At 37.8% G+C, this 19,997-nt stretch overlaps 1 protein-coding gene across 3 annotated transcripts in view; it reads right to left on the bottom strand.

Annotated features, from left to right (window-relative positions):
* ythdc2 (YTH domain containing 2) overlaps positions 1-19,997 on the bottom strand; it is a 56,726-nt gene extending 36,729 nt beyond the window's left edge. For 2 of the 3 annotated variants that reach the window (XM_061980689.2, XM_061980691.2), the window contains exons 1-9: positions 19,908-19,997; positions 19,532-19,602; positions 12,000-12,165; positions 11,836-11,926; positions 10,701-10,891; positions 7,168-7,370; positions 4,571-4,737; positions 1,819-1,921; positions 1,535-1,697 (exon numbers count right to left, since the gene is read on the bottom strand). In XM_061980689.2, the coding sequence (XP_061836673.2) occupies positions 1,535-1,697; positions 1,819-1,921; positions 4,571-4,737; positions 7,168-7,370; positions 10,701-10,891; positions 11,836-11,926; positions 12,000-12,159 (1,078 nt within the window). In that variant the 5' untranslated portion in view covers positions 12,160-12,165; positions 19,532-19,602; positions 19,908-19,997. The remainder of the gene's footprint in view (positions 1-1,534; positions 1,698-1,818; positions 1,922-4,570; positions 4,738-7,167; positions 7,371-10,700; positions 10,892-11,835; positions 11,927-11,999; positions 12,166-19,531; positions 19,603-19,907) is intronic. The other variant, XM_061980690.2, reaches the window with a different exon arrangement.

Below are 19,997 nucleotides of genomic sequence, written 5' to 3'. Positions count from 1 at the left end.
TCATATCAATTGTGAATAACAAATATCAATACCAAATTATTTGACTGTAATTTACTGAATCTTCTGAATATGTACTGCTGAATCATGAAATAAGAAACATTTTAATTGACTAGTAAACTTGACCTAAACCTAAAATTAACAATAAGCACCAAGTCAAATAACAAATACTGCTTCCTTGCTGTGATGGGCTAAAATCTGGATTGGTAACGCTCACGAATCCACATTGATGACATCTCCACAGCTCTACTTTTAAATGGAGAGGGGCCCACAGCAGATAAACCGTGCGTTCATGTCGACTATCCAAAAGCCTACTTTTAGATTTGTAGCAGTCACTTTTCTTGAAAAAGTATATCTAGAAGGGTCTGATTACTCACTAGATATAGCAACAATATAGCTATATTGGCAACACTGACCCGTACAGCGGCAATCATCTTATTCTCTGGCTCTTTTGGGCAGTCCAAATTTTTTTTGTAGTGGGCCGAAACACTGGATACAAAATATTGTAGTACATACTTTCCTAGTGTGTTCTTGCAACATAAAACATGTCTTAGTTGTTTGTACAGACTGAAACATTAATAATACAATGCACAATTCTCATGAAAGTTCTCTGCAGTACAGGAAGACAAGTATGGCTTCTTGAAATACCACAGCTAAAAAAAGTGTTTAAAAAAAAATTCCAGGCCAAGTTATTTTAGGTCCGAAGAGGCAGAAAATCACACATAAAAAAAAAGAAAAAGATTTGTATTCCCTCGGTTCTTGGGAGGATATAGATGTCAGATATCCTGCAGATTTTTTAAATTCAAATCTTACAAAAATATGAACAATCCAGAATGTTTATGGTAGGTTTATCTTAATTAACAGAAATAAAAGACTATTAAAAGAAAAAATTTAGAAAAACAAAAAGTAAAAGTTATAAATGTATTTGATTGAGTCAATTAAGTATCTGTCAGACAGATGGTTGTAGCTGGTCATCATGGTTGCACACGTATAAATGGGGGATTATGCAACACTCTTCACAGATTATCTCCAAATCCTGAAGTCTATAGATTGGCACCTCAAAGGTTCAGCTATCTACACATATTTTCTGCAGGATTTTTCATGGAGGAGTGTCCTGGGCTGTCCAGGATCCTAATGTAATTGACTATTATCTTGTATTTCTTACTGTTACTTTATTACACCGTCAGTGGTCTCTTTCTCACCATATCGGTTTAGGTGGGAGAGACTGACTTGATAGACGGGATATGATGCACTTGATGTCAACAGCGAGATCATTCATCTATCCATTTCCTACCGCTTGTCCCTCTCAGGGTTGCTGGAACCTATCCCAGCAGCATTCGGGCGGAAGGTGGTGTACACTCTGGACAAGTTTCTCCCTTATCATTTTATCGTAAATCGTGTGAGCCGACTAAGGGTGTAACGGTACATGTATTTTTCAGCATGGAACCCATTTTTAGTTCAACCCAACTTGCCTTGGTCCGTCACAAGAAGTTAAACACAGAAATAAAAACAACAACACATTTAGCATGGTACTCACGGTGAACAACGGGGCAGGACCAGGGGCCAAAGTATTTGAGAAATAAGTCAACATCCAGTGAAGCACTAGAAAGAATAAGTTTTAATGTGGGGACTTCCTGAAGTACATCAAGCATCTTTGTTAGCAGAAAGTCTGTCAGACCATCACGTTCATGCACCTCATCCTTAGAAAACAAAGAAAGGTTTTATCAGAAAACTGCCAAGTGCAGGAACAAGAATATTCAATTCCACATAGTGCTGTGTCAAACATATTTAAGAACACAGAACTGTACATGAATTGCTCACCACAATGACATGTGTGACAGTTTTCATGCAGATATTTCCTGCCATCAGTGTCCTGAGGAATACGCCGACGGTACAGAAGGTCAGCAGTGTCTTTGGAGAAACCCTGAAGATTCATGGTCAGAAGTCATTAAAAAAGTAAAAATAAAATGATTGCATAATGTACTTATTTTTGATTATTCTTATTTAACGTCCAATCCCACCCCATGCACAACACTGTGGAGCCCTAGAGTAGCTCCTTCAGCATTAGACTGTTATATCCACATACCGCAGGTCCTTTCTACCCAGAACCATAAGACTTTACAATGCACTTATGTGATTACTGTGATGTTTTTTTTCATAGTGTGCAATACGGATGTTAGCGTTTTTTATTGTATTTTATCTTCCAGCTATACATATTAGTGAGCAATATGTAGTATTTATTACTATTTTATTGTTTTTCATTAAGCTTTTATTCTCTTACTGTATGTAAAAACCTGCACTGAAACAATGTAATTTCCCTATTGTGGGATAAAAAAAAAAAGTATCCTAACCTTGTTCATTATCCAAGATTTTTTCTTGATGACATAAAATACAGAATGGAAGTAGATTGGCCAAAACTTGAGTTTTTAACAGGAGGGCTTTGGTTTGGACCTCGCAGAGCAGACAGAAATAAATTATTTGACTGTTACTCTACCAAGACGGAGCTCTCTGTTGTTACCATGCTAATGATGCAATCAGTGCACCTGATTAAGAGAATCTGGGAGCATTATAGGCCCCTGCACTATGAGCTGTGCCATACAAATAATTGTGCTGCCGCTGATTAATCTTGCCCAGCGAAGACAAGAAGAACCTGCAATCTTGCAATGAATGAGGGGGCTCTTTGTACAGCCATTAAAAGCAGATTCTTATTAACCAATCATGTTGATTATAGATGAATCAAGTGAAAAAACAAGGGCTAATTTGTTCATATGACCGTAAAAAATATTTTTGCGTAAGACCAGCCACCCTGGGAGGAAACTCATTTTGGTCGCTTGAGTCCGCGATCTTGTCCTTTCAGGCACTACCCAAAGCAGGTAAAGCATAGGGGAGGGTAGGAACATAGATTGTTAAATTGAGAGCTTTACCTGCATGCAGTATACTGCCACATTCTGCCTGTGACTTCCACCGGGTGAATTTCTGATAAATCTTTTAGTCAATTTGTCTATTTTTACTAATACAGAAATACAACCTATCACAAACTACCTTTTATTAGATCCAAATATATGTGTAACCTTTGATATGTGCATAAAACATGTCAGTGGTAGGTGCAGTGGAGAGAACAACTACAACCCCTGGAAAAAAATATGTAATCACCAGAGTTGCAGGATGCTCATTTAGTTGTTTAATTTTGTAGAAAAAAAAGCAGATAACAGACATGACACAAAACTATAGTCATTTCAAATGGCAACTTTCTGGCTGTAAGAAACACTAAAATAAATTAAGAAAAACAATTGTGGTGGACAGTAAGTTTCATTTTTAGATAACCCTGAGTGAGAACATTATAAAATCACTAAATTCCAAGGAAAATATGCAATCACCCTCTAATTGTTGGTCGGCAGTTAAAAAGACTAACAATTGGAGAGCTGTTGCAATAGGTGGATTGACATGAATCATGGCTCCAACACAAGAAATGTTAATGGAAAAAAGATTATCAAACTTCTTTCCCAAGAAGGTAAATCATCATGCAATGTTGCAAAAGATGTTGATTGTTCACAGACAGCTGTGTCTAAAATCTGGACTAAGTACAAACAACATAAGAAGGTTGTAAAAGGCAAGCATACTGGTAGACCAAGGAAAACGTCAAAATGTAACAACAAAAAATGTATCTCAATATGTCTTGAAAAGAGATGGTCAGAAAATGGAGTCACCATCTGTGACCGAACTGTAAAACCGTAAAACTAAAATTAGATTAAATACAGAAAAGCTAAATGAAAGCAGTCATTAACACCTAAACAAAAGAAACAAGGTTACAATGGGCTAAGAAAAAGACTTCCTGGATTATTGAATGACTGGATAAAAGTCATACTCCATGATATATCGCAAATCTGTATTGGGCAAGGCGATGATGCTGGATCTTTTTGGTGCCGTTCTAATGAGATTTATGAAGACGACTTCCTGAAGAAACTATGCAAATTTCCACAGTCATTGTTGATGTGGGGCTGCATGTCAAGTAAGAGATAGCTGTTATTAGAGCTTCGATAAATGCACAAGTTTACGTTGACATTTTGGTCCCTTTTCTTATTCCATCAACCGAAAGGATGCTTGGGGATGATGACATAATTTTCTGGATTATAATGTATATTGCGAAAGAAAATAAACTGTAATAACGTTCTTTAAAGAAAGACACATAAGGTAAAAGTCATGGCCTCCAAAAATCTGTGGTGGAAATGTTCCATGACAAGACTCCAACCTGCAATGTCACCACAGCGCGCCTCATATCGTTGAAAACAAAAGTACCGGTATTTTTCAATGGCAGTATAGTACCTTTTTTAGTTCATTAGTAGCGCGGTACTTTTTACGTGCCGGTATACCGTACACTTTGCAGAGTAACTTGTTACTTTTACAATGAGGTAACTGAGTTGCTAACTCAAATTACTTTTTGGGAGAAGTCATTTGTAACTGACTTATTACTTTTTTAAGGTAAGATGACCAACACTGATGACTACTATGGTTCCCCTTAATGGGATGAATGAATTCCCGTTAAGATCCAAATATTAAGTTACACCTAATTTACCTGCTCTGTAGTCTGATTTGATAGCCAACGGTATGGCCGACTCTTTCCCCCATTTCTGCTGCCACTCTCTCAGCGACAGTGATGGCAGCCAGGCGTCTTGGCTGAGTACAGAAAATTCTGCAGGGTTCTCCTCTTTTGCAACGGTCATCCAGGAGAAACTGTGGAATCTGACCAACACACATGGACTTTGCGTTTACATCGAGCATGGAGATGTGATCAGATGTTAAAATTCACTCATAGGTATGAACCGCACATTCATTTGGAGCTTTAATTATTAATTTTAACTTTTATTTTGCTAGGGTGGAATGATTACACAACATACTGCACATCTGCAAATTTGCAGTGGCTTTTAACTAACACGACGGGGCGCATCTATCATACACAATGTCTCAAACAAAAGAATATAACTTTTTCTAGCACTTTCTGCAGAGTATTAATAGGTCCAAGAGAAGGTTGCTTATTATACACTTTGCTTTTGTGTCAACCCAAATGAATTTGAGGAAAACTTAGTCTGGTTTTAAATCATGGAATGGTACATAAATTGTTAGTTTAAAAGTTTTGAATGACCTGCTGACAATTTTAACAGAATGTTGGTGACAACAAAAAAAGACAACGCCCAACCTCGTTTTTCCAACTAAGAAAAAAATGCACTTTAGGATGTTCAATATTTATTAGTTAAATGTTTTTCTTACAGAAATTAGAGTGCATTTTTTTTCTTTATCTTATTTATTTATTTAGGATAAATAAAAGGTATTTACCTTTCATATACAGTACAATGGTAAACAATTCTACAGTAATAACAAATAAAAGTTTACATCCGTTTAAATAGTTACTTTCATATTATTATATATTATGATTACATTAGTGCTTAATTTGGCAACAAAATTATGCTGACAATGATATTGTTTATCAGCAAAAATTTTGTGGGACAATATATCGTCCAGCAAAATTTTTTAAATACCTTCACTGTATAGTTTGTATTGGTTATTTCTTCAGTTTAGGAGCATGATGAAGACAAAAGCTCTCAGTCTGTCTGCATAAAGCCAAATATTTTTGAAAGGAGATTATTGCATATTGTTCTGAATATGTTGACTGACAGACTAAAAGTAACATGTCTTCCTTCAATTATTATTTTTGCAGTTTTATGCATTTATATGTATAAAATACAAAAATTGCAAATTAAATCGCGATTTTGGAGAGAAAAATCGCAATTAAATTTTTCTCAAAATCGTGCAGCCCTAGTGACAATATAACGACACTGATAAATTTACACAAAAATAGAACTTACAGGGGAATACAGAAAGCCCAAAAGCCCAATGGTGCTACCCATGTCCAACGCAGGTGTATGTCAACTTTGGAACACATCATTCAGTCCTCTCAAGATTTCAAACGTTTGATGTAATTTTTTTACAACAACATTGCACCAACTTTTGATTACATACATTTGTTATCAATTTCTTTGTTACCTTAATTGCAAAAACATAATGATTTCAACAAATCTAAGAAAATGTGCTTTATTTGCAGACAAATGTGTGCATAGTTTTAACCTGACTCTCGCCAGATCCATTGCAAACTCCTTCAAGATAGCAAAAAATAATAACCCAATCAGGCTCGCCGAAGTGACTGTTTGATTCAAACAACAATGGCGGCACGCAGCGAGGAGTCGTGTGCTGACATTGATTCTGCTATTGCAACTGTTTTGCGACATCGATCGTTTACTGACATTGCTGCGTTGTTTCAGTAAAAGTTCTCTAACTTTTCGCTCTGTCGTTATCAATTGTCGGCTGTTCTGTTTTGGATTTCCCAGCGTCGCTCTCATCAGCGTCACATGTTGATTTCGATGTTAGTGGTTGAAGTAGTACGTCATTCAAGATAACGGACAAGTGGTTTATCCAATCACATACAATGATTTTTTTACAAGCCCCGCCTTCTGAAATACATCTCCTATTGAGTCCCAGATCCTTGTGTGGAGCTCAGCGAACTACAAGGATCTGGCGAGAGTCAGGTTAGCATAGTTTAGAATACTCACCTGTTTTATAACCAGAGTAACACAACCTAACCTGCAATTAGATGGCAGTAAAAAGCACATTCTCTAAACTTATTGTTTGTTTCACACTTAAAAAATTGCAAAATTTTAGACATTGCTCGAGATAGGGAACATTTCCATAGCGGTGATTTTTGTTGGTAAATGAGAGATGATGATTATTATCAAAGGTCCAAATCATTGTCAATGTAAACAAAGAAGTGAGAATATAGGTGAGTTGCTAAATGTTTACTACATGACCTAGAAGGCATAGCACAGTAAAAGGAACCCGAGGGTCTGAGCTACCAATAAATACGAGTTGTGCCATCAAAGCAGAAAAGAGTTAAGATATTACTCTCCTGCCTTTCTACATTAGAACCAAACAAGTTTTGATTGGACAGTTGCCAAACTGGCAAGGAAGTTGCTAGAATGGGACAAAGGTGCAAAGTTGCGCTTAATTCGAAGGAATCGGTTGCATTTGCGTTGCAAATTACAAATGCAATTGTAAATTAATGCAATCTCAACATCGCAAATTCCTGGAAGGTGTGATTATCGATATTTTGTCTTATCTTACCTGGGTTGTTTTTCCAGAACCAGTTTCTCCTAAGACCAGCACCACTCTGTTCTCTCTTATAAGATTGACTATCTCTCCTTCATGTGTATGCACAGGTAAAGAGCGTCTGAAACTGTCTAACTCTGAAGGCTTCCTTCTCGGGGGTACCATCAAAACACTGCTGTTCAGGCATCCACTTGGCCTGTTGGTATCAGCGCTGTTGTCTAATGGAAGATAGGAGGACTATTAGGCAATTTCATCAAAATATGACCAAAAAACATTTGCATGACTGTAAATTTTCCGTTGACTTTTCCCTTGTTCTGGGCATCCATCAGTCCAATTAAAGCCGTCAAGCACATCACTCTTTCCGCTTGCAAAGAAACTTTGGGTCGCTCAACATAACTTTGGTTCTTTAAAAACAGATTGAGGCGTTTTATTATGTGATATCACTTTGGGCGTGTATCACTATGGAAGCTACTATGACACACCGTCTGTCAGTGTTACAGACAGGTCACACCCCCATACTACAACACACCCGACCCCTTCCGCCAAATTATTCATGACAGTTTCTCAATGCGCCTGCAAGGACGGCATCAACAGTAAAACACCTCACTCATTATCAAGCAAGGTAACATTGAGTAACCCAAAGTTATTTTTCTAACTTTGCTCGGTGTTTTATGAGAGATAGACTATCTCCCATTGCAGTGATGGCAGTGAAAAAGCTAAGCTCCCCATAGTCCAAATTGTGATGCTCACACTTGTGTAACACCTTCGTATCCAGCACCACGCGCAATTGCGGACTACTGTCGTGTCCTCTGCGAATGGAAAATCTATGCAGCGTATAAAATTAAATCCAACCTAAACAAAATTGCCAAATAATTTATTCTGTGCCAATTTACAATGCAAATCTTTGAGTCACAAAAGAAAAATAAATGACTAACTGTTTTTCAATTATTTGTTTTGTTTAAGGCGAACAACGAGGTGGTTCATCAACTATTACTTTATTGAGCAAAACTGATCAACCATGGCAAAACAACAACAGCAACAAAAGTACCATCTAGCAAAATTGTTCACTTTCAGGCATAACCACTCCAAAATAAAATATCAGCTCAACAGCTACTGCTCTTGCTCTATTACTTGCGCCAACAGACACACACACACTAGACTCAGCCAGTGGCACGTTCAAGGCCACACAAACAGTTGGAAAACTCCAACACCACACATAAAGTCTAACTGCCAGGTTGTTACGCTATGATTTGGATCTCACATAGCCAATCAATGTCATTAACAGTGTGTTATGTGCCTGTTGCTGTTTTACAAGTTAAGAGAGGTAAACGCTGCTAACCCTAAATATGGTGAACTGTAAATCCACATTCAATAATCAGATTTATGCTTATTCTAGTGTTATTTATAAAGAATGATGTTAATTTATGCATATTAATCATGAACAATTGTTAGTTGATTACAGAAATGCTTGTAAAAACTGTGTAATGATATATTTTACAGGCAAAAAAGTCACAAGAATGTATACTTTATCTTAAGCTCGTACAACAGCACACATCTCCATCCATTTGTCCATTTTCTATTGCTTGTCCCTTTTGGGGGTGCATGGGGGCTGGAGCCTATCCCAGCTGCACTCGGGGGGAAGGCAGGGTACACCCAGGACAAGTCGCCACCTCATCACAGGGCCAACACAGATAGACAGACAACCATTCACACTCACATTCACACACTAGGGCCAATTTAGTGTTGTCAATCAACTATCTTTGGAGACGGAAGGAAGCCGGAGTACCGTACTCAAAGAGAACCCACGCAGTCACAGGGAAAACATGCAAACTCCACACAGAAACACTGCGAGGGAATCTAATCAAACCCAGGACATTCTTGCTGAACGGCACAAGCGCTAATCACTGCGCCACTGTCTTGCATACTCATTGTGCAAAATCTGAATGTTTTAGGGCAGGGGTTCTAAATCTTTTTGACCTCAGACCCTGCTTTTCCACTACAGAGGGGCCCCAGCTCACTCAAATATTAACACTGACTTAATTATATTACTTTTGATTTGAATCATAATCTATAATTATATCTATCTTACTTACAGTTTACAACATTGTCAAATAATATGAAACCATGTATTAATCAAAAATATTATTCATTTAACACATAAACCTTAGGCTTCTGTCAGGCTGATTAGAAAAATAAATAACCAAATACTGCATAAGAAGGGACTCATAAATAACTGACGAAAAATACATTTACATACAATTACGTTGTGCTAAAATAAATCAACTAAATCATCAATGAATATGTTTACCTAACCTGTCAATAAAATTAAAATACAAAGGAAAAAACAGCTTCAGCATTTTAGTCATACTTTTTGCACTTTAGAAACTTTTCTATGACTTGAGCTCCAGAAAGTTGGTTTGAGAATGTTGTTACTGCCACAATTAGTGGAAAAGTGTATTACAATTGTGCACCGCTGCGGCTAATGTCGCCTTAACCTCATGGGGGCCCCGAGGCTGAGGGGTTTTGGGGGGCCCCCCCAAAAAAACCTCAACAATAAGCTATTAAACTTGTAATCATGCCAACTTTGGGACAGGTGTCTGATCTACAAAACCATTCTGGGTATCACTCCATCTTATCTATCTTGTCTTTTAACAAATAAACAAGGAAGTCACAATCTTCGTTCAATGAATGTTCTGCAATTTGTTGTCCCCAAAGTAAGAACTGAACTGGGCAAGAAAACATTTAGGTTTTCAGCACCGAAGGCTTGGAATAACCTACAATCAAATCTTCAACTTCAAACCCTTGTTACATTAAATGAGTTTAAAGCTTCTGTGAAAGGATTGCAGTCTACCTTGTCTGTGTGCACATGTGTTATGTGAGCACGTTTTAATGTTGTAAATTTGATGTTTTGTGTTGTTTACTGTTTTTAATGTAACCTTGCTGCTGCCCTTTTGGCCAGGTCTCCCTTGGAAAAGAGATCTTTGATCTCAATGGGATTTTACCTGGTTAAACAAAGGCTAAATAAATAAAAAATGTTGCTCAAGTGTGGTCCAAGGAATGCTTAGGAGGTTTGCGTGTTTGCTCAGACACATGCAAAATGAGGAGGTACATTGGTCTAAATCAGGGGTTCACACACTTCTTCAACAGACGAGCTACTTATCAAATGACCAAGTCGAGGTGATCTAACTCAAAGACAGATCCTAAGGATGGACCAGGACCTCTGAGGGACAAGACCCTTGTTCTGCTCCATGAAAGCATCCATTGTGCGAGCCTGTGTAGGTGACTTCCTGATGATTTATGTACACCACCACAGTCTATGTGTCTTATTTTTACTGCGACAGGAAGTATTGGTATTGGTATCAAGAAGTCAGTGCTGAGTGGAAATCCCTCATCATCAAAAAACAAACAAATATTTTGGATGCCCTCAGGCCACATAGACACATGCATTGCCTTGACTCCTAGAGAATTGATTTACCCGTCAAATAAGAGAGAGACAACAAATGAGAGACGTCAATCTCTTGTCTGACCGCGTGATGAGTGAAACTCACCAGACTGTGCTGCCAGCTTGCTTTTGTGGCTGGCCTGCAAATCTTCATACTCTTTATTGGTAACAGGAAACCTCTGAATCAGACTGTGGATGGCATGTAAAGCATTGTGGGAGAGAGTCAGGGGCATTGTAGACCGACGACCATCTTGAGTATTCTTTTTCCTGATGGTGAGGAAGCGATTTAATCCTTTCCTGAAAGAAAATATAAATGATTATATATATGGTGTAGCGACCTTGTTAAGAATTCTCCATGTTTATATACATTTTCCAGAGACTTTTATTTTGAAGCATTTCTTTGACAGTATCACTTCCGCTTCCTTTTTGACTTTTGTTAATGTGTGGTAAATTGTTTTCTCTCTGCTACGTTCAATCGGTGCTCTAGTCTTTTACATTGTGAGTATTCTGATGATTGTAGAAGACTCATTTAGACTATTAATAGACATTACTGTATTTGTGTAATGTTTAATGGTGTTTTAAGAATATCATTGGTGCTGTGTTGTTAAGAAGCTACCGGCTAACATCTCACTGTTAAAGTATTGCATTGCTGCTGCTATTGTGGGTAGTTCACACATGCTATTGTGAAATTGCAACATACTGTCAGCTTGTTTGTGCATGTACAGCCCTGGTCAAAAGTTTACATACACTTGTGAAGGACATAATGTCATGGCTGTCTTGAGTTTCCAATAATTTCTACAACTCTTATTTTTTTTGTGATAGAGTGATTGGAGCACAAAGTTGCTTGTCACAAAAAACATTCATGAAGTTTGGTTCTTTTATGAATTTATTATGGATCTACCGAAAATGTGACCAAATCTGCTGGGTCAAAAGTATACATACAGCAACATACATTATCAATTTTGGTGATGTAGAACAATTACAATCAAATCAAATTAGCTTCATGGCCTCTTAACATCATGTGAGTGATTATGTTTGACGACACCTGTTGACTTCTCTGAGCCCATGTAAATAGGGCTCATGTGATGCAGTCATTAGACTCGGTTGCAAACGCGACAATGGGAAAGTCAAAGGAACTCAGCACTGTGCACATGTCCGTATGTCTGTTCGCCTTTTTGACTTCATTAGCACACAGTAAGCTTTAAAGCTTAACACTTAAAGTAAGGGTGAAGCTTACTTACCCTTTGCTTTTTGAAATGTAACCCAGATTCTGTGCTTTACGATGAATGAAAGCCCTCTCAGTTGAAGAAAGCGAGGAGGGAAACTGCATCTCTGTCGGTTCACAGAAAATAATACATTTGACCACACACCTGTTTTATGTACAAACGCGATCCCTGATGTATACCTTTCTGCTCACTGTAACGAAACCTCTCCAGGGAGAGGTTGATGGATATTTTGACTTCTTCACTGATGTGAATTTCTTTGAAGCGACTCGAGATGGAGGAACGCTGAGGTTTTTCCGAGCTCTTGCCCGGGTGTTGTGGGGCTGCACGAGAATTTGGCATGGTGCACTGCAACACAACATCAAATTAGTGCACGCACAACATGGTTCTTGTGTTCACAAAATATTAGTTTCCCCAAACACAATCATGCATAGCATAGTCGAATGAAATGCACTCCTCTACAGTTACACTAGGGTTGTCACAATGCACTGGTTGATTCTGAGACCTATACCTTTCCACGACTCTTGATACCACAATAAAAATTTAGGAAACCAAAGGCATGTATTTTTAAATTCACTACTTTATTTAAGAGTGTTTCAAAGTATCAAGTATTTAAGACCACAGTGCTTCAACATCTTTTTGCACAAAATTCAATTTGCAGTATCAGCTGCCAAGAAGAAACTATATATTAAAAAAAGAACAGCAGTGTTCTATAACCTCTCAGTTAGGGATTTAACAATATGAAAAGTTCATATCACACTTATTGTGACCAAAATTTTCAAGGTTATCATTATTATTATTGTGGTATTTATCTATGTGCTCATAACATATTATTTAAAAACATATTTAATAAATTGACACACAATATACTTTCTTGGCAGAAGATACATTAAATATTGTTCTGTATTCTTAAGAGTAGGGCTGGGCGATATGGCCTTTTATTAATATCTCGATATTTTTAAGCCATGTCACGATACACATCTCGATATTTTGCCTTGGCCTTGAATTAACACTTGATGCATATAATCACAGCAGTATGATGATTCTATGTGTCTACATTAAAACATTCTTGTTCATACTGCAATAATATATGCTGATTTTAAACTTTCATGCAGAGAGGGAAATCACAACTAAGTCAATTGACCAAAACTGTATTTATTAAACAGTTATTAAGCAGTGGCACAAACATTCATGTCATTTCAAAACAGAAAGTGCAAAATTGTCAGAAACATTTTAAAACAAGATATTAGTGCACTTTTGTGCATGATATCACTAAGATGACATATCAAAACAACACTAAATTAAAGTGCACTTTTTGTACAGAACGCCACTACAATAGTTTAAAACAAATAAAGTGCACTTTTGTGCATGATGTCACTCAAGATATTTCAATAACTGTCAAATAAAAATGAGCTGCATAATAGGAAATCAAATAGTGTATGTCCTTCGCTATGTGGTATAGTGAAGACATAGCGAAGGTATATTTTCGTTCACTTTTGTCTAAAAGCGCCAAATTTGGCACAGGTGTAGCTCAGGGCATACTTAAATGATTTAGCTAGGGCACCCGCGCCGGTGACCTTTGGGGTCGCCACAGCGGCCAATCAAATATGGCTGCCACTTGTAATAGCTTTTGTTTCTAACATTTAAGCTACAAATGTAAACTTGGTATCTATTTCATGTGTTTTGACAATTAGGAATGTGTTGAATGCTCATTTTTATTTTTGGGTGTGTCTAGACCCCTAATTTGCATATTTCCATGTGGCGCTTTGCTATTCTGAAGACATTGGACGTAACTTGGGCATTGTTATGAGTATAACCTGATGCAACATGCATGATTCCTTTCTAATGTTTATATGAAATGTCGGGGGGGGTTGTGACATTTTGAAGACATTGGTTTCGCTTAAAGGGCAACTACTCTTTGGCTACTTGCGGGGGAGGCCACGTGGAGGCTGTCTTCTTCTCTCCCTTTTTTATTTATTTATTTATTATTTTAATTGTTTTTATTTTTTTGGGGGGGGGTGGGTTGTTGTTGTTTTTGTTCCCCAATTACTTGACAAAAGCTGCACCAAGTGTGCGCATCCAGGTTAGTGTGCTGGACCCTCATTGTTGGTGCATGGCTTTGAGGAGTCCTGGTCCTTGAAGGACAATGTCATTGAATACTCTTAAAGGTTCAGGAACAGATACCGTAAGACAGTTGGAAGGTAAGGTGCCATCAAATTTGTGTCCTGGTTGTAAACAATACTTGTGTAAAACCAAGGCAGCCCTTGTCAACAAAAGTGCCTCATCTTGATCAATCTGGTTGGAATCATGGCCTCTAGCTACACTGTCTGCCACTTTTTGCTTGCTTGCAATGTACGTACTCCCTCCCTTTCTGGTGTTCACTGCAGTCAGGCAGAAAAGAGAGGAGATGTGTTTTGAATCTTGTTGTGTGAGGTTCACTATAACAGACATGCCCATGTTCATTTGTAAGGGTTCTATAGAGTTGCCTTAAATTTGAAATTGTGAAGGAGCAATCTGAATCCTCAACTAGGGCAACAATTTGCGCTATAGTCAGAGGGGCCAAGGTTTCCCTGGATTCACTGTAGACGCTTCTTCTTCTGATATGCTGGAAGATGTTTTATGTTGTGCAACTTGTGCTGCATATCTCAAGTTCAGATAACATTTGGTATGATAGTACACATCTGCTGCGTGCACATCAGATGCTTGAGTAACTAATCTCCCAAGAAGCTTAAAATCTTTACTAGATTCTGCCCAGCTTTTCATTTTGGAATCAACATTATTTGTTAATGCCTTGTGCAGATCTTTCGTATCCTCCCCTTCACATATCACACAATGAATACCACTAGTTTGGGGATGACTTGATCTGAGCTTTTTAAATGATACCGGTAAATGATAAATGGGTTATACTTGTATAGCGCTTTTCTACCTTCAAGGTACTCAAAGCGCTTTGACAGTATTTCCACATTCATCCATTCACACACACATTCACACATTCACGCGGGAGCTGCCATGCAAGGCGCTAAACAGCAGCCATCAGGAGCAAGGGGTGAAGTGTCTTGCCCAAGTGACTAGGATGGTAGAAGGTGGGGATTGAACCCCAGTAACCAGCAACCCTCCGATTGCTGGCACGGCCACTCTACCAACTTCGCCACGCCGTCCCACGCCGTTTTTAGGACTTAATCAGGAGGGGACAGCATGATCCTCATGCTTTCGAGCCCTTTTAACACGAGAACTACTACAGTAGCTTCTGCAGCGTTTGTGGTATTTGGCCTTATTTAATACAAGTGTTGATGCGGTACCTGAACCATCATTCAATTGATCAATTGTGACATTTATACATGAAGGTATAGCATTCGCAATTTCAATGAAATCTTTGAGATCCTTTTCTAGCGACAAAAGTCCTTCACTTTTGGGTGTTTGTAAGGGGTCATCAGACTGTAATTGGTAGAGACAACATAAGTCCCAATTGATGCTGCTGCTGCTACCATTACTATCAGATGATGTGGAGGCCATATTGTTTGATAATAGCTACACTGAAAAATGCATTACATGAAAATAAAGTTGATGAATTTCACAGTGTTAGATTAGGCAGTAGAATGACTGTACATAGATAAGCTCTTCTGTATGATTGTCACATCAGGAGAAGTCAGGAGACAACAGTAGCCTGTCGAGGGACCAAACTATCATCACACTGTGTGGATAATAGTGTCGGAGCCTTCTCTGTAAGATACGTTTCTGTTTCTGTTGAAACAGAAAGCTATATTACAGGGGGGGGGGACACTGACTTTCTCTACTTTTAGGTTTCTGTTTCTGTTGAAACAGAAAGCTATATTACAGGGGGGGGGACACTGACTTTCTCTACTTTTAGGTTTCTGTTTCTATTGAAACAGAACCCTAAATTACGGGGGGGGGTAACACTGACTTTCTCTACTTTTACTAATGTTACAATGAAATATATCTGTAGCCCACATATGCGGTCCTCTCCAAGGTTTCTCATAGTCATTCACATTGACGTCCCACTGGGGTGAGTTTTCCTTGCCCTTATGTGGGCTCTGTACCGAGGATGTCGTTGTGGCTTGTGTAGCCCTTTGAGACACTTGTGATTTAGGGCTATATAAATAAACATTGATTGATTGATTGATACATTCTATCTGTGTTGAAATATATGTGCAATACATTTTGGTTGATAAGGGCTATGTTGTTAATATGGAAATTAAAGTGCTCTAATAAATAAATGATCATAAATCTGATCATTCCAGTATGTTCCTGATGCTCAAAAACCTAAAATAGTTTGCCAAAAGTATCAAAAGTTAAGGTACACCTACTTTTTATATAGCCGCCATCTTGGAAATATGCTAATTAGGTGTCCAGACACACCAATCATAAAGATGATTTTTCCATCATATTTCTAATTGTCAAAAAACATGAAATAGACACCCAGTTTGGATTTGTAGCTCATCTGGTTCAAATGTAGAGGCAAAAGCGTGTTCAGGTGGTGGCCATATTGGATCAGCCGCTGTGGCGACCCCAAAGGTCACCGGCGCGGGCGCCCTAGCCAAATCATTTAAGTATGCCCTGAGCTACACCTGTGTCAAATTTGGCGATTTTAGACAAAAGTGAACGAACACACCCTAAAATCTCCCTAAGGGCCCCCACTAGTAGGTTACTGCGGACGTTATCTCCTTCTGTTGTAGACGTTTTTTTCATACAGTGTTGATCTGGAAATGGTTGCTTCGGCATTTTGTTGGATGTGGCACCGGCCGGAGATGTTGACATGCGGAGTTTCAAGCACTCTTCATTCTCTAGCGGGTGACTTTTCATATGATGCTACAAATTAGCAGTAACGCTTTTGCCGCATAATTGTTCGACATCTTCCCGCTTGAAGCCAAACCACCGCCAGACGATGGACCCCGTGCTGTTTTTCTTAAGAATTAATTATTCCTTCTTTGTTACCAGATTTGCACCTTCTTTCTCTCGTATTACCACTCGCACCACAGCTAATTTTACCCATGCTGCTACCTCTTTTCTCCGCGAGGGCGTATGACGCGACAGTATGTGACGTATGTAAGAAGGTGCGCTTGTTTTTTGTGTCTCTGTGAGAAAGAGGGACAAAAAAGAGTGAGAAATGCCTGTAGTGTAATGCCCGCAGCTAAAAGCAACTGCGTGAGAACGTATACTCGAATATCACGATATAGTCATTTTCCATATTGCACAGAGACAAATATAATATATCACCCAGCCCTACTTAAGAGCCATATTTTTATTTGAGTGTTTAAATGTTTATTTTTTTCCATTTGAATTTCTAAAAGTTTAAAAAGTTTTTTTGTTGATAAATAAATAAATGTTCACTTTGCTTCATGTCCGGTTTATGTGACATCAGTTTACTTTCTGATGTAGACAGCTTTGTCTTTGGTAATATATTCCTCTGAATATAGATCAATCTCTCTTTGTAAGAGAACCAAAATGATACACATTTTGAAATTTTGATTAATCATAATTAATCACAGGTGATTAATCATTTGCATAATTAAAATTGGCTAAGGACATACACAATTTGATTTCCTATTATGCAGCTAATTTTTATTTGACAGTTTTTGAAATATCTTGTGTGACATCATGCACAAAAGTGCACTATTTGTTTTAAAAATATTGTAGTGGTGTTCTGTACAAAAAGTGCACTTTAATTTAGTGTTGTTTTGATATGTCATCTTAGTGACATCATGCACAAAAGTGCACTCGTAGCTTGTTTAAAAAATGGATCTGACAATCTTGCACTTTCTGTTTTGAAATGACATGAATGTTTGTGCCACTGCTTAATAACTGTTTAATAAATACAGTTTTGGTCAATTGACTTAGTTGTGATTTCCCTCCTTGCATGAAAGTTTAAAATGAGCATATATTAATGCAGTATGAACAAGAACGTTTTAATGTACACATAGAATTAGGGCTGGGCGATATATCGATTTACTCGATATATCGCGGGTTTGTCTCTGCGATACAGAAAATGACTATATCGTGATATTGGAGTATACGTTCTCACGCAGTTGCTTTTAGCTGCGGGCATTACACTACAGGTGTTTCTCACTCTCTTTCTTGTCTCTCCTTCTCAGAGAGATAAAACAAGCGCACCTTCTTACATACGCCACACATACTGTACGTATACGCCCTCGCAGAGCAGAGAGGTAGCGGCATGGGTAACGTTAGCTGTGATGCGAGTGGTAATACGAGAGAAAGAGGGTGCAAATCTGGTAACAAATGAAGGAAGAATTATTTCCCAAGAAAAACAGCACGGGGTCCATCGTCTGGCGGAACAGACAACCGTAATTTGTCAAGTGTGGGGCAAAAGCATTACTGCTAATTTGTAGCATAATTTGAAAAGTCACCCGATAGAGCAGTAGTTCTCAACTTTTTTTCAGTGATGTACCCCCTGTGAACATTTTTTTAATTCAAGTATCCCCTAATCAGAGCAAAGCATTTTTGGTTGAAAAAAAGAGATAATGAAGTAAAATACAGCACTATGTCATCAGTTTCTGATGTATTAAATTGTATAACAGTGCAAAATATTGCTCATTTGTTGTGGTCTTTCTTGAACTATTTGGAAAAAAAGATATAAAAATACCTAAAAACTTGTTGAAAAATAAACAAGTGATTCAATTATAAATAAAGATTTCTACACATAGAAGTAATCATCAACTTAAAGTGCCCTCTTTGGGGATTGTAATAGAGATCCATATGGATTCATGAACTTAATTCTAAACATTTCTTCACAAAAAAATAAATCTTTAACATCAATATTTATGGAACATGTCCACAAAAAATCTGAATATTGCATTGTTGCATTTCTTTTCACAGTTCTTTTTGACAGACTTTTTAAAACAATCTCATGTACCCCTTGGCATACCTTCAAGTACCCCCAGGGGTACACATACCCCCATTTGAGAACCACTGCGCTAGAGAATGAAGAGTGCTTGAAACTCTGCATGTCAACATCTCCGTTCGATGCCACACCAACAAAATGCCCAAGCCACCATTTCCACATCAACACCGTATGAAACAAATAGTCAACAACAGAAGGAGATAACGTTCGCAGGAACCTACCACATAGCGAAAGACATACACTATTTGATTTCCTATTATGAAGCTCATTTTTATTTGACAGTTATTAAAATATCTTGTGTGACATCATGCCCAAAAGTGCACTTTATTTGTTTTAAAAATATTGTAGTGGCATTCTGTACAAAAAGTGCACTTTAATTTAGTGTTGTTTTGATGTCATCTTAGTGACATCATGCACAAAAGTGCACTTATAGCTTGTTTTAAAAATGTCTCTTGACAATCTTGCACTTTCTGTTTTGAAATGACATGAATGTTTGTGCCACTGCTTAATAACTGTTTAATAAATACAGTTTGGGTAAATTGACTTAGTTGTGGTTTCCCTCTCTGCATGAACGTTTAAAATGAGCATATATTAATGCAGTATGAACAAGAATGTTTTAATGTAGACACATAGAATCATTATACTGCTGTGATTATATGCATCAAGTGTTCATTCAAGGCTAAGGCAAAATATCAAGATATATATCGTGTATCGTGACATGGCCTAAAAATATCGCCTTATTAATAAAATGCCATATCGCCCAGCCTTACTTCAAAGGGTTACAATAAGAAATACACCATTCTTAAAATAGATTGTATTACCTGTGTGTCGTCTTACCTGTTTTTAATAGAGTTCTCCTGCAGTAATTTTCCAAATGAACGTCAAAGTGCCATTAGCCAACACACCATCTAAAAACGACAAGAAAACACATTATACTTGTGGAGTTTGTGATTTAACATTCTAGTGTCCACTCTGTTTATTTGAGTAATATGCTTTATAGACGAAGTTTAACTCATACATTAGCGGGAATAATTGACGACGAGAGGCATTAGCTTCAATTGTAGTTTTATTAATAGTCTCTACACATTTTACCGTCAACACTAAGAACACAGTCAACTTAGCTAACTCGCTAGTATATACAGCTTAATCCACATTCATTTAACAGTGTGTTTCGTACAAGGTATAAACATTTACAACGCTACTAAAACATCACCTGACATTTAATTTCTTCTCCTTTCGCCTTTTCCTTCACTTCTTCTTCGTCCTCTACTTCTTCTTCGTAATAATGGCGGTGTTGACTGTG

Source organism: Nerophis lumbriciformis, linkage group LG20, assembly GCF_033978685.3.
Source record: "Nerophis lumbriciformis linkage group LG20, RoL_Nlum_v2.1, whole genome shotgun sequence".
NCBI classification, from domain to species: domain Eukaryota; kingdom Metazoa; phylum Chordata; class Actinopteri; order Syngnathiformes; family Syngnathidae; genus Nerophis; species Nerophis lumbriciformis.
The sequence above is the reverse complement of the archived record's forward strand: the minus strand, read 5'-3'. Positions and strand labels throughout refer to the sequence as shown.